Genomic DNA, 15,589 nt, shown 5'->3' with positions numbered 1-15,589 from the left:
AATTACTCACTTCGTGGACACCGTAGACATGAACACTTTATTCTTGTATAATTAGTTCTAATTATTAATAGTACAACAAGATTGTTTTCATCTCATACTCATAGTATTGTGACTTTATTCCTAAGGAGACAGTGTGTAGAATTTAGTGCCATCTAGTGGTGAACAAATAGAATGCAGTGACCTAAGTTTGCGCACGACGGCGCCTCAGAGAGAGACCACACTTCGCAAGCCTACCTTCAATTACTATGTTTGCTCGTTCTTCTCCTTTGGGCATCCGTACTACGAAGATGGCAGCAAGACTTCGTTGTCATAAAATGTCAACATTGTTCATGTAATATAACTACTTCATTGCTAAAATATTGCGTTTTGTTCTTGTGATAGGACACATTTTTCTTTGCAAAAATCCAAGTTTATTATAGTACTGTATATGTTCCGTAAAGTTCATGCTGACCGTGACCTTTTTTTTTTTTTTTTTTTTTTCTACACCAGACGAGGCTCAGGAGGACTTTCTGTGTCTGCTGGCGTTGCTGGATCGCCGGGTCTTCCGCATAGACTCTCCTCATCACAGCTTGGGCGATATTGACGGCTGGCTGCAGAGGAGAGCGGGCTGTAAGAGGGTAGAAGTGAGCCCTCAGCATCGACTGTTCGCTTCTCAAGGACTCTCGACTCTCTCGCTGCTGCGCTGGCGTCGCATCAGTCCGTTCCGGGGGGAACTGGCGGTCCACTCGAGGTGAGAAGTATGCATTTGTAGTGCCAAAAGCAGAGCATTCTGCCAAGCAAGGAGTTTGTATCAATTACGGAAAAGTGCAACTTTGTTCTACATGTTTTGTTGTTTTGTAAAATAAATGGGAAAAAGTGACTAAACTACTTTTGGAAGTCGATATATGGGCGTAGGGCTGGGTATTGCCGCCGACCTCACGATACGATACGTATCACGATACGATACGTATCCCAATACATTACATGATCTTCAAGGCGATACGCATCGCGATATTTTACATTAATTTACTTGCATTTTATAATAACAGTCATATGTATACCTAAAGGATATGTTTATTATGCTGGATGACAAAAATGTTTTTGTTAGCATGTCTTCTGGTTTACCACCAAGCGGCATGCCTGCTCTACATGTGTACGAGCTGCAGAGCAGGGAGCAGTTTTCAGGGACTCACGGGAAAATTTATTAATAGGCATGAGCCGATATGAGCAAAAATTCAAAGTATTAAAATTGCAGATCTAAAATGTGCTTATTTGAAATATTTGGGGAAATAAAAACAGGATTTTTTTCCATGTAACACAATTTATTTCGGTTTTTTTTTTAAACAAAATATAGGAAAATTGGTACATTGAGACACGTGCCATGTTAAGTTTATAAAATGTTGATATTCTTCCTCTGCTTTAATTTTTCTTAGCACGACACAGTGTCCAATCCCTGGTGAGCTATTTTTGCATTAATTGAAGGCAATTAACTTCAAAGACGCTGCTGGTTTTTATTTTTTAGGTGCAATGCAAGCTGCAAAGGCAAATGTTAGCTGCCTATTTGAAGTTAACAAGCAATATCGATTATGATGCCTGCCTACCGATACGTGTATTGTAATGAGGCCCGCAACGATATATTGCCGTATCGATTTTTTTCAGCACACCCCTACTGTCAGCCATCTTTTTCCTCCATATACCCACTTTTCGTTTTTCAAAGTCTCACGGACCACATAAAATACAAACTTAGTGGTTTGTATTTATGAGTTTAACATCAATTGTTCTTTTTCACAGCCACTTGCAGATGCTCCAGCATCTGGACGCTCTGCTAGGTTACCTCCCAGCATCCTGCTCCATCCAGCCCATCCGCGGCCCAAGCGGAGAGGGGTCATCTCAGATACTGGCTTTGGCTTTGGAGAAGGAAGTGGCGTCCCTGCGGGAGTTTGTGTCACCGCTTTTGCGTGGGGAGCAGGACGGCGAGGAGAGGGCGACGGGGCCCAAAGAGACCCCCGAGCCGGGCACGCCGGAGGGGCTCCAGAGGTGTCGACTCGCCTGGCAACGGGATGTGGAGAGGAGCGTACGGAATTTAAACCCACGGGTGGATGTGAGTAGGTACCGTAAGTTTATTCAAAGGCTGACGGATGCCCAGCTTGATGTGGATTTAGCAGCTCTCATTGAGACTCAGATGAAATAATGCTATTACTCCAGGGGAAAAAAAAAATAATAATCAAATTTGGCCTCCAAGAGCAAACTGATGCTGACTTGGTTACATTCTATTGTCGCATCCGCTTGAGCGTATTTCCACTTGATCACCTTCCGAGGCGCCATCGCTTCAATCTGCTGCGCTGTGCTTGTCTTAATCCTCCAGACTTTTGTGTCCTCACACTATTTGTTGATGCTCTCTAGTTTCACCCCAAAGTGAGAAATGTCAGGGGGAGGGGAGGTGGGATCGCACAAGGGAAAGCTTTTACTGGTTCTTTCACCTCACGGTTCACTCGTTTTCTTCCCGGGACATGATGCAGTTTCTCATACGACGCCGCTGTGAAAATGCCACAATTTGCACAAGATGTCTTCCAGATTGACCTGACCAGAAGAGACGCATACAAACACTGTACAGTATATCTGTTTTTTTTTTCTCGAGCCAAGCTTCATGTTTCACTATTCTTTTTACATGTCAGAAAAAATTGATTCGGTACCTGCGCAATGTCTAATGCAAGAGCTGCATCAATAGAGAAATATTTAGCCAATTGATTTGTCATAAGAAATTGAGGCAAAATAGTAGTTGGTGACCTGAAGAAGTAGAAAATGGTGTGACTGGCACGGAAACAGGAGACCATATAGTTACAGGATATTTAGTGTGTCGTACGTTAGCTTTTTATTTTCCCTTCCCAGGATACTGAAGCAAATATGCTACATCACGTGTGTGACACGTTACATGATAAATATCTTATAATTGATAAAGTGTCATTGATTGCCTAAGCTTGAAGCCCGGAAGAACAACCAAATTGTTATGAGAATGTCACACACGTGACGGCAGAATGGTCCAGTTCATCGTAGTTCATTTTCCTTTTCATTAGGAGCATTTTGCAAAGAAACAAAAATAAGCAGACTAGGAAGCTGATAAATGAATTCCCGTCCCGAGAATGAACAATTTGCTATAGTTATTCGATGAATGAACCAAAACAGCACTTTGTGATGCTTTTTGCCATTTTTTTTTCAGCAAACCGCAACTACATAAAAACTCAGGAATAATGACCCTTGTATCTTTTCCATTAAACAAATAATGTGCAACGGAGCACATAGTTATTGAAAATTAATGCTGGGTCAATGCATGGCCTCTTGTACCCAGGCTGATGTGCTAATAATAGTAGCATTTCATCCCTACATCCACAGCATGTCTGTAGTGTATATTTTGAATTTGCATTATGGTATAAGAGTAGTGCAAGTCTGATCTCGACAGTAATAGCGTCTTGGTGTTTAAGCTTGTGCTAGAAAATAGGGCAGAGAAAAGTTGAATGTAATTTTTTTCCTGTAATTAAGTAATCGAAATTAACACGTTTATAATGTTTGCATATTCTCATAGTAGAAATAAATGCTCAACTGGATGTAATAAATTTCCTCCGGCGGTTTATTTTTTTAATTTACTGCAATTTTCATGTCGAGCCATAATGGCGTTCTGCTTAAATAATGTACCAGCGCTATAAACAATTTGCTCTCGCTCGCTGCTTGGCCTTCCTGATTGGGCGCAGTTGCCATGGCAACTCTCATTTCTCGCCTCTCAGCGCTCACAAAGCCCTCCCCGCACCTCAATAAAGCAGCAAAGTTGCTTCGATCCCGGACGCAATTAGAAACTGCAACTAATATTTCTTTCATGTGCTGTCGTACGGCGTAATGACTCCCCCCCTTTTACATAATTCAAACATTATTAATGGGCTGTTATGTAAGGTTGGAATTGATGGGATTTCTACACGAGGATTAGTGTTATTGATTAGTGTACAATTCCTGCGGTTTGGGCTTGATGACTCAGGCGGACTTGCATATTTGTCTACTAAACTGGCTTGTAATTACTGTTTTAGTTCTAGGAAGTTAATCTCCTACTAAAGAGCTGCACTCACCTGTCTCATTATTCGTTGTATATGCTGTATAATCATTGCTTTTGGCTAAACGCATAACATATTTATGAGCCTTTTACATCAAATTGGCTTTCGGCTGTTTATGCAACCATACACAGGGATTTTCCATTCGGTTCGTACTTGAGCCAGCAAAAAATGGCGACGGCCCATTATCATGCATTGGAGGAAATCCACCGTCAGATAATATCCACACTACCCCAGGCCACGCAGTCATCCGTGGCCGGTGTCATCACCTCGCCGAGATGAGACTTTTTATCTGACCTGCAATCGGGCCAAAGCAGCGTTGGTCTGTTATTTTCTTCATGGGGGAGAATCGATCTAATATGACAGAAAACTAATATAAAGTGCACTTTCAAAATACAAATAAAAAATGTGTATGGTTGAGCTGACCTTTTATGAGGCGAGAGACAACGAAGCAGATGTGGTGCAGTTCTGTTTATTGATGTTCAGGCTGATAAATAAAGTTTCAATAGTAGCATTCAAAGAAAGTTCTTTCAATAGAATATGTGTTTGGCAGTTTCAGCGTCGTCCTTCCGCCCACTGCCGCCGCTGTCTGCATGTCAAAAGGTACACAAGCCGTTGCGAGACAAGTATACACATAAGTCATTTATTTTTCATTTAACCCTTCAGTTAGAGTTCTAAATGGGACTAACGCTACAAAAAAAAAGAAGATCTCTTGGACTATGTTACACTCAAAATGTTCACTGTCTTTGAAACTGTAAAATAGTTTTTCCAAAACTTTTTCAGTTTAAGATTCAAGGTTAGAAACTTGGTTCCTGCCGGGGACCCAAACTTACAAAAATACACTGTACAGCATTGCCCCAACGTTGACACGTACACATGAATCAACAACAAATTGGGTGCCCGCTTGCTGATCAGCGAATGAGTAGTTTACACTCGCTGACGAGAGAGCACAATAAAAACTGTCCCAGGAGCCAACACGGGGCTAAAAATTTGGGAAACCCTGCTTTATACATACACAAAAGTTACGCTAGCACAGGGGTCAGCAACCTTTACAGTCAAATGAGCCGTTTTAGGCCAAATAAATAATGTAACACAAAATCTGTCTGGAGCTGCAAAAATATTTGAACGTTGTGATGAACGAAACAGTGTGTTAGTGTCAAGTTGAATGAAATAGGGCCCAAAAGCTCATTCGAGCTGCACCATAACAACAAAATACGCAGCATCCAATTAATTTCCTTCTGCTGTTCATCTTTCGTGTTTGGATTTTGTTGTTGTCATTTTTCATACTTCATTTTCACACATTTTTAGAGTTTTCTGCATTTCTGACATTCTTGGCAATTTTATGGACATTGTGTTAATTTGCTGCTTCTATTCTTTTTTTTTTCTGTAACATTTTATGGACATTTTTTGTTTGTTTTTTTCTGCGTTTTGCGATATCAATTTTCTGACATTTTTTGGCAATTTTGTGGACATTTTAATAGTAATTTTCAAAATTTCTTTTGTTTTTTTGACATTTTGTAATTATTACTTCATTAAAAAAAATTGTGGCAATTCCTGACATTTTTAGGTAATTTTCTGCCTTCTTTTGTTTTTGGATATTTTCTGGTTACTTTTGAACATTTACTTTTCTGCCTTTTTTATTCGGCCAAAACTGCAATTTCTTACAATTTTATGGACATTTTATGGTAATTTTCTGCTTTTCCACTTCCATTTTGGACGTTTTTATGTAATTTTTAAAACTTTCATTTACCTTTCGTCTCTGCCAACTTAAAAATTTGGAATCTGACATTTTTTTAAAATAGGTATATTAATTTTTTTAAAATTTAATATTTAATATCAATTTAAATATTTTATCTAAAAAATACAAATAAACCTGTAAAAACATTCATTCATTCCTTTTCCTTCTTTAAAGAGGTCCACAGTGGGCCACAGGAGAGGGACTAAATAGCCGCATGTGAATCCAGAGCCGCAGGTTTTAGACCCCTTTTCTAGCACTTTCCAGGGGGGTGACGTGTATAATGACTTTTCGTGGCATGCTGTAACATGAAAATAACAAAGCACATGGTTTTCTGTTGGCCGTTCAAAACTTACCGCGCTTTGAGGCTGGCTGTTGAAAAGGAAGGGACAAAAATCCCATTTATCACCAAGCAGTAAAGTTCACTTTTTCTTTTTTTTCTTTTTTTTTTTTTGCTTTTCCAATGTTGGAAGATAAGAAGGCTTCCATTTTCGATAGGGTTCAGGGATGTGGTACCTAAAGGGTGTGGTGGTACTTTGCAATCTGTTGATTGATCAATAGAGAATCGTCATATCTCAAAGAAATGTTGGAAGCCCTCTAGTCATTTTTTTTTTTTTGTTTCTCTCGATCTGTCACACAATATAACATACAGTACATCCTGTTATTTTTTTTTTTTAACCTGGTCAGACCCATTTTAATCAGGAGATCCTTAAATGATTACAAATGCACACAATGAATACAAATTCTTCATGTGCTTTTGCTTCTGCCATATATTACATCTTTATCTCATTAGTATATTTATTGTCGTTAAAGGAAGTGTTATGATCATAGTACAATATAAAACAAATCCCTTTTGATAAGAAGTACCTCCCATGGCAACTAAGAGGCTCAAACTAAGCTATCGCACGATTACAAATAGTATCTTGGCTTCCGTAATTGAACAGACCTCAAGGCAAAGATGGGTTAGAAAAAGATTTGGTCCACCGTAACCGGAATGCTACTAAACCTCGAGTCGTCCCTCCCGTAATCCCGAATTCGGCATTTTTTTGCGACCGTTCAACCTGAACATTCCCGTAAAATTCACAAACATTGAACATTATCCCTGAAAGAACGTCGCTTGGCATTTGCTCCTCAACGATCTCTTCGAGAAACCGAGCGGGATAGCGAGCGGTTACTTTTTGTCGACGTCCTCGTGCCTGATGATCTTGTAGGTGATCCAGTAGAAGACGTTGAAGATGAGGAAGGCCAACGGGAAGGCAGCTCGAGAGATGGTGTCGATCCTCTTGGCCCGGTCCACAAACTTCTTCTTCATGTTGTCCGTGTCTTTGGGGACGGACGGCTGTTGGTTGGCGGCCGGAGCGGCGTTCTTAACAGCTGAGCCGTCCTTAGTTGGCAGACACTGGTTTATATTGTAGCCAGCGAAATTAAAGCGTCCGTCACGCATGTCTTCGTCCTGGAAAAAATAACACATGCGGACATATTAAATCATGGATGGCATAAAAGAGGGAGTTTGAACTGAATGTTGTCTTTGTCGCATGAATGTTGACCCTCTTTTGGCGGCATACTACTTGAAACTAAAGCAAGTAGCACAGCGTCTTGCCTTAAATGCTTCAAGATTTGAATGTTCAATCAGTTACATTCAGTGGACTAAATTGTAAACAGATTTTACATATCAAATCGGGCACTTCAATCATTATAATTTCAACATTTTTGCAGCTTGTTTGTATGTCGCTATATGCTAGTGTAGGGATGGGCCGATGCGGATTATCTGACGGCCGATAAAAATTCAATCTAAAAATGTTTTAAACTCAGGGAATTAGTTGTGTAAATTTTCAGTTGACTTTATGAGAGATGCTGCTGACGATGTGAACCTTTTTTGTTGTTGTTGTTGTTGTTTGACATTATTAAAACAAAGAAATCTGAAAGTTGAAGATTTCCATCCATCGATTTTCTTAACCGCTTGCTCCTCACAAGGGTCGCAGGGGTGATGGAGCCTATCCCGGCTGGCTTCGGGCAGTAGGTGGGGTACACCCTGAACTGGGTTGCCAGCTAATCGCAGAGTTTAAGATTTCTGGTATTTTCAATTTTGGTATTGTCCAAGAACTAGGAACTAACTTACACACATGGACAGTTGCACGTCATGGGTCTTCCAATTCAAAAATAATGATTTTGATTGTTTAATTTTCAATACGTTTTTTTTTATTGTTACTTCTGTAAGTTTCAAGCGATTTCAGTGACCATTGTGGTTTTTTTGTGTTTTTTTTGTTTTTTTTTCATTAACAAAACGCTACCAACGATTATATCCACCGGTAAGATGGTCAAAAGTCTTCTTCAAAGATGTATAAAATAATTTGAGCAATAATTTCATGAAGTGATGAGAAAATACTGGTTTAAATGCCTAGACACATTTTGTCAGTTTACTTCTTCAGAGGGATGTAACGATAAGGGCAATATCGTGATATCGTGATATTAAAACTGCCACAATATCGTCGTCGGCATGGTCACTGGTCAATGGTCAATATTTAAAAGGAACACATCTGTTAAAGAAAAAGTCAGGTTGATTTCCATTTGTGCAGTTCTAGCACCCTCTGGTGGCTAGTTTATTAGTGCAATTTAATTTTCATTCGGGATGTTTTGGCCTTCTGTGTTCAAAATTGATGCTAATTGTCAGATGAAGGGGAACCGAATTTGCTTGTGAAGCGATCAATGTGTGCTTGCATTAGCAAATAAGTGCCTCGATATTGTTATTTGAGATTGTAGGTGGTTTATATGCATTGCTGTTATGTACAAAAGCACAATACTGTGGGTTTTTTTTTAGTATGAGCTATTTTTTTTTTTTTTTAACAATATTGTGAGCTTTTTTAATGTCGCCAACCTCCCACAATATCGTGATAATTATCGGATCGTGACCTTCATATCATGATAATATCGATTAAATCCCCAAATACCAAAAAGCAAACGTAACAGAAATCCAAATGTCGTTGAGCAATTTCACTGTTTTCTCATCTTCATTCCCCCGATGTGCCTCCACAAAACTTCATGTAAACAGCGAGCTTGAGAAAAAGTCTACCTTGTGATTCTTCCTTTGTCTTCGCCTCAGGCGGAGGAACTCTTTCTGTTGCCTGGAGACGAAATTAACCCCGGCATATTCGAGTAATGCCGCAAATACAAAGAGCAGACACACCGCCATCCAGATATCAATGGCTTTCACATAGGAGACCTGCAAGCAGCGGGAAACATTTTTTTTTTGTTTGTATTAGATCTTCTCCAGTCAGCCAGCGGATCAATTGCACTTTGGCATCAAAAATAATTCCCAAACATTGTCCAGCTAACTCGAGATGTGGCTCAGTGGCGCTGATGTTTGTATGACGATAAACACGTTGGGGAGATAATAACCGCCTCGACATATTGAAGATGAAAGCTTAACGTCGGCGTCACCTGGCTTCTTTCCGTGACTTGCCGATTAGCGTGTGGAACGCAACAGCTCTGCTTTATGAGGTCACTCGAGCGTGCCGAGTTACTGTTTTTCACGAGTGGCGGCTCTCTACGGCCCCATTTTTCAATATTTATCAGCGCACGTGTCTTTCATGTCGGAGACCGCGACGCGTTTTGATGAGCTGTCCCCGCTCAGACAAACACCGACTAATCACTTCATCCATCCTCGATATGCGTCTCCCTTATGCATTTACCTTTTGGAACACTGCAGGTGTTCTTAGAAGTGAGCTACGCATTAGTCATCGGTAGAAATAAGTCTTTTAAAAGCCCGTCTTCAGTCAAGCTGGAGAACACTGTGATCTCTCAGCACCGTGTGCCACACGCTGAGCTCGACAAAAAGTACAAAGTGAAGAGTGAGTTGAGAGGCAGTTGATGGAAACTGCGCAGGTAACTGCGAGTGCATTGGCGATTAAGGTGACTTTCTCATTAGCTTCACTTTTTTTTTTTTCTAAAGGTGCGCCTAAACTTCCATTGTGATTTCCGTTTGGGATGGAAACACTCGATGATGTTCTTGTGCTCGAGTCAGATTGGCTCAGACTGAAGATAACGGCAGCGCCAGCCTTAAAAGCCTCATTAAGGCAAATCCACATTACCAAGGGCGTAATTCAGTCATTTGGGGGCCTAAACCCACTCATGAGGCCCTCCACAGTCACACAGTCACACGAGGATATGTTTAGCAAAAAACATATATATATATATATATATATATATATACACACATATATATGACCTGACTAAATTGTCTCACTGCTTGTAATTGATAAGAACAATGTCAAAATTAGTGTTATTTTTTAGTTAATTTAAATTTCCTTTCACACAACTTTTTTTTTTTTTTTTTTTTAGCGCACAATTAATGACCGACCCTGGAGACACTGGAGAATTCCAGTCGCAACGTGGCGGACTCGTCCACGTCAAAATTTAGCAGTAATATATTTAATAATAATGCATAGGTCAATTTGTATTTTACAATTTAAAAAATGTGCAGAATTTCACGTGACTAAATGTTAAAGATTAGATAGCTCTGTATATTGAAAAGAGAAATGCAATTATGCCATCTAGTGGCAGAAAAATGACCTCAACACAAATCAATATCACACTTGTTTTGTTTTTTAACAGTACTGTACGTCTTTTTAATTTTAGCTAAATTTTCTGAATTATTATGAAAACTGTATCAATGATGAAAATAGGCAGCCATATTTTTGTTAGTGTAATATTTTTTCCACTTTTATATTGAGTGTGAAAACCTAGAAAAAATATTTTATTGTACATTTAGAACAGATATAAAATTGCGATTAATCGTGAGTTAACTATTGACGTCATGCGATTAATTACGATTAAAAATTGTAATCACCTGACACCCCTAATAAGAACATTAATCAACACTTAATATCGTAATGAAAAGCATCACTCATGTCACTTGCAATTTCTGCTGCATCCACCTCAGCTGACAGTGACAGCAAGAGCGTCTGCTTCTTTCCGCACATTTTGTATCATCGCCTTCTCCTCTTTTCCGCTCCATTTACCTCACAGCGCTCCAACAAGTTTGTTTTCCCAGTTCAAACACATGCACAGTTAGAAGATGGAAAATGCTATTGCATGAGAAGCAAATGGGAGCACTCAAGACAGTAATGATGCATTAAATATTTTGATATGTTTTTAAGCATGTGATGCTTAGTTTAAAATTTAAAAAAACTATATGTGGTTTTTTCTTCATAGAAGTGAGCCAGCTGGCAGTAGATCAATGGGTATCATTGTTTGTTTTGGCCGTTCAAATATTCCTTTTATAGAGAAAATGCTCACATTTGACCTTTGTATTAAAAAAAAAATACTTGAGAGTGGGGGTGGTTTTGTAATTTCTGCACGTATATTCTCATGAATGCAGGTCATGATGAGCCGCCAAAGTTGAATTGAAAGCAACGGGAATTCTTATTAGGGGTGTAACAATATGGCGATATTAAAATGTTTTATATTTTCGTCATCATGTCACGATATTAAAAGTAGCACAACATTTAAAAAAAGGCTGGGTTGATTTCCAGTGTAAGTTTCAGCACCCTCTGGTGTTTAGTTCATTTGTGCAGTTTAATTTTGATTAGGCATGTTTTAGCCACCTACATTTAAGGCCCACACTAATAACCAGATAAAGGGAAACGTAACGCATTGAGTTATTCCACATGTTGACTCGATTCACTATGTGTACACTTTTTTTATTAAGTGTTAGTGATTGTAGGTTGTTAATGTGCATTGAGGTTTCATGTGATTAATGTTTCGTGTACTATTTGAACTATATGTATTAGGGGTGTGAATTGCCTAGTACCTGACGATTCGATTCGTATCACGATTCACAGGTCACGATTCGATTCGATACCGATTAATCCCGATACGAATTTATAAGTCGATTGTTGCGATTTTTTTTCATTCAAATTTAGAAAATACTAATCAGTAAGCTTGTAGAGTTTAAGATTTATATGAAAATGTATTATTTATTTATCTTATAGAGGTTGTAATCTGTTTCATGTTTGAACAGCATTAAAATAAAATATCCATCCATCCATCCATTTTCTTGACCGCTTATTCCTCACAAGGGTCGCGGGGGCTGCTGGCGCCTATCTCAGCTGGCTCTGGGCAGTAGGCGGGGGACACCCTGGACTGGTTGCCAACCAATCGCAGGTAAAATAAAATATTAAGGCTTAATGTTCCGTTCATATAACATTCTTCCATGCTCAAGGTGTGAATCCTAACCCGAAGTCAGACGTTTTGTTGAATATTTTTCCATTAAAAATGGAAGTTTAAAAATCGATTCTCACACAAAAAAAAAAAAAGGCAATGATGATAAGACGTTGAATCCGTTGAATCCGAATACCGAATGAACAATTCTGAGCTCTTAAAAAAAAAAAAAAAAAAAAAAAAAAAAAAAAATCGATTTTTTTTTTATTGAATCGATTCGAGAATCGCGCGATGTAGTATCGCGATATATCGCCGAATCGATTTTTTTTAACACCCCTAATATGTATAATTATGACCTCAGCTCATTAGCATTGTATAGATGAGACATTTAATAAAATGATTTCTGTGTCACTCATGTTATGTACAAAAGCACGATATTGGGTTATAAACTTTTGTTTGTTTGTTTTTATGTCACCAACCTCCCCACAATATTGTGATAATTATCATATTGTGAGGTTCATTTCACGATAATAGTGTACTGTGACTTGGATTTCATTCTATCCCGACTTTTTATTGTAGTTGGAAACATTTCCTCCTCATTTCAACTTTCATCCAACTTTGACGGGGAAGTGGAGCACGAGCCTTTGGAGAACTCGTTACATCCTGGAGAAGATCCCAATCAGATGTGGAGAAAGCTGTTTCCCCCTATTGGGTAAGACCGACAGCATGTTTGGAAGCTCCAGTGACAGGCATCACAGATACAGTGAGAGAAGGTGTTAAACGCCAAGCTTTTTTTTTTTTTTTTTTTTTACTCTTCACACCTGCACACTTTCCCAGAACAAAGACAAGTGTGTTCTATTTCATTTTCTAAGAAAAGAAGACTTGTCCCGATGCTACCGCATTATAGTCTACTTATTTATATCTAAAATGTTGGACAAAACTGCACAAAATGGCGAGACAAGGTTCAAGTTTTTCTTGTACACTATATAAGTTGGAAAGGAGATATCGTGTTATCAGACCTATACCAAATTTTGTCTGTTCTGTACAATCTCTTTGAAAGACAACTCTTGGTGCTCCTTGTTTAAAGCACAAGGCAACCCAAAAATTTAGTTGTGACAATTATATGTTCTATACAGCCCCACTAGTCTAAATATGACATTCTGCTTAATACTGTGTTAGTGGAATATGGGTTAAGCAGCAAAATCTAGCCATTTTTTCATCCATTTCAGGGGGCGGCCATTTTGCTACTTGCAGTCAAGTCGTCTTCATTTATATAGCGCTTTCAAACAGCCTTAGCTGTCACAAAGCGCTTTACAAAACAAACATAACACAACTGAAGACGTCGTCATTGTTGCTCAGGTCTCCGATAACAACCAATCACAGCGCAGCTTCAGAAAACAGGTGAGCTGTGATTGGTCGTTGCCTGAACCCTGAGCAACTGTGATGTCATCTTCAGTGGACAGCAAGTGTCAAAATGGCCGCCCCCTGAGATGGATAAAAAATGGCTGCATTTTGCTTCACAACTCGTACTCCACAAATCGCAACATTAATCAGAATGTCGTGTTTAGACTAGTGAGGTCACATTATTGTCAGGAAATGTTTCAGATTGACTTTTCATACAGCAATGCAGAAATACGCCAAAACACTTGTTACCTTTGGAAGAGAAGCTCTGGAGCCGGAGCTTTGCGTGGTCATAGTGAGCACGGTGGTAATACCGAGCGCCACTCGGGCGGGGGCGGCATCCATATTGATCCAAAAGGACACCCATGAGAGGATGACAATGAGGAGGGAGGGGATGTACATCTGGATCAGGTAGTAGCCCATCTGACGCTCCAGATGGAATTTCACCTCAATGCAGGTGAATTTGCCTGTCCAGAAATGATCCAACTCGGTTCCGAATGCCACATCACCGGCTCAAGACGTTTCATATAATGCAGCGCAGTTGGCATCCACTGACCCGTGTTGTAGTGCTTGGTGCAGTAGCCCAGCTCCTTCTCCTCCCTCATGATGAACTGAGGCAGCGTCAGACCGTCCGACACTTGCACGGCGCCGTTCTCCAGCCACTCGAAAATCAGGTCGTTCATGGTGTAACCGACTGCAAGGAAGGATTTACACACTAGCGTCGGTATTTGGTTTCTATACCCTTGTTGTCAATCACAGTTGAAGGCGCTTGTCTGCCGGTTTCACTCAAGAAAATGCACTTTTTAAATACAGGATTTAAATAAACTACTTTTCAAGTATGTATAATGTATGAGAGGTAGGACTAGATAAGTTTTTAACTTCTTCCTACTCCCTTTTGAACATGTAAACTATGATGAGTTTGTTTTTTGTTTTTTCTTTTCGTCTTTTCTTTTTTAACTTTTGTTTCTCTGCTGTTTGTTTTTATGTTTATATGTTCAATAAATCAATCAATCAAGTTATAGACATGGACTTTTCATAACGTGTTGGAGTGATTTTGTCCTAAACCCCCACACACCCCCAGCCTGTATTTTGCCATTTTGTGTTTGTTTTGTAAACATATCTGTGGAAAGACAGTGTTTACACCCCTCCAGCCAATCGCAGAGCGGGGGGGTGGAGTGTCGCAAAAGGGGCCGGGCGAACGTGTCAGCTGCGTGACGTCACTCCCGCGGCAATTTGAAAGCACGCACGGATTTTTTGTTTTCACTCACTCATTCACACATGTAAGCTTCTGTGAGTGAGTGAGTGAGTGAGTGAGTGATTAAAAAAAAAATCCGTGCGTGCTTTCAAATTGCCGCGGGAGTGACGTCACGCAGCTGACCCGTTTGCCCGGCCCCGTTTGCGACACGCCCCCCCTCTGCGATTGGTTGGAGGGGTGTAAACACTGTCTTTCCACAGAAACGTCCCGCTGTTTAAAGAACAAACACAAAATGGCGACATACATGCTGGGGGTGTGGGGGTTTAGGACAAAGTCACTCCCACACGTTATGAAAATCCCATACCGATAAATTGAAAAGTAGGTAATTTGTTTAAATCCTGTATTTAAAAAGTGCATTTTCCTGAGTGAAACCGTTTATGACAGCATAAGTAGCATAACCAAGTGGATGCTCACAACTCTCCAGTTGCATTGTACACGTTTGGACATCCATGGGGAAGTTCTTCAGATCCATCGGGCAGGACAGGATGAGAGTCAGCCTGCGATGTCAATGAGACACGTCACAACAAATGAAGAGACACAGGCATTACGTGGAGGTAAAGCGTGGCCGGGTGATAGCCGTATTCTCGTCTCGGGTGCGCTCCACTGAGATACATCAGCAAGGATTCACTCCAGCGGCTTCCAATCACACTTTCATTACTCCAACCTATTGTCTCGCCGATGCATTCGGGCACCCACTGCCCCCCCCACTCAGCACCACTCAGCCCCGAGCAGCCTTGGAAATAGAACTTTCAGTTCTGTGTCGAGAAGATTGAATTCGGCTCATGTTGGACGTTATATTGAAACGGAATGAAATATTTTCACACATGTGCTGGGTTTCGCTTGACTATTTTGGCCTTAATTAAACTTCCCAATTTGGCTTCGAACTCCTTCAGAGTTCCTCAGATCCATGCAAAACCCGGCATGAAGTCCCATTTTTTTTCTCTTTAATCTTTTGATCCCTAACAA

The 15,589-nt window shown here is 40.0% G+C and overlaps 2 protein-coding genes across 4 annotated transcripts in view; one reads left to right on the top strand and one right to left on the bottom strand.

The window, feature by feature from the left end:
- Window positions 1-13,153, top strand: part of fancb (FA complementation group B) — a 19,473-nt gene extending 6,320 nt beyond the window's left edge. The window contains exons 7-9 of the mRNA XM_077535917.1: window positions 490-730; window positions 1,771-2,080; window positions 12,547-13,153. Coding sequence (XP_077392043.1) covers window positions 490-730; window positions 1,771-2,080; window positions 12,547-12,747 — 752 coding nt within the window. The 3' untranslated portion in view covers window positions 12,748-13,153. The remainder of the gene's footprint in view (window positions 1-489; window positions 731-1,770; window positions 2,081-12,546) is intronic.
- The window catches only part of glra2 (glycine receptor, alpha 2), a 24,953-nt gene continuing 15,836 nt past the window's right edge, over window positions 6,473-15,589 (bottom strand). For all 3 annotated transcript variants that reach the window (XM_077535920.1, XM_077535921.1, XM_077535922.1), the window contains 5 exons: window positions 15,038-15,120; window positions 13,925-14,062; window positions 13,621-13,835; window positions 8,879-9,028; window positions 6,473-7,261 (listed from right to left, as the gene is read on the bottom strand). In XM_077535920.1, coding sequence (XP_077392046.1) covers window positions 6,980-7,261; window positions 8,879-9,028; window positions 13,621-13,835; window positions 13,925-14,062; window positions 15,038-15,120 — 868 coding nt within the window. In that variant the 3' untranslated portion in view covers window positions 6,473-6,979. The remainder of the gene's footprint in view (window positions 7,262-8,878; window positions 9,029-13,620; window positions 13,836-13,924; window positions 14,063-15,037; window positions 15,121-15,589) is intronic.

Source organism: Festucalex cinctus, chromosome 11 (assembly GCF_051991245.1).
Source record: "Festucalex cinctus isolate MCC-2025b chromosome 11, RoL_Fcin_1.0, whole genome shotgun sequence".
Lineage (NCBI taxonomy): Eukaryota > Metazoa > Chordata > Actinopteri > Syngnathiformes > Syngnathidae > Festucalex > Festucalex cinctus.
The sequence above is the reverse complement of the archived record's forward strand: the minus strand, read 5'-3'. Positions and strand labels throughout refer to the sequence as shown.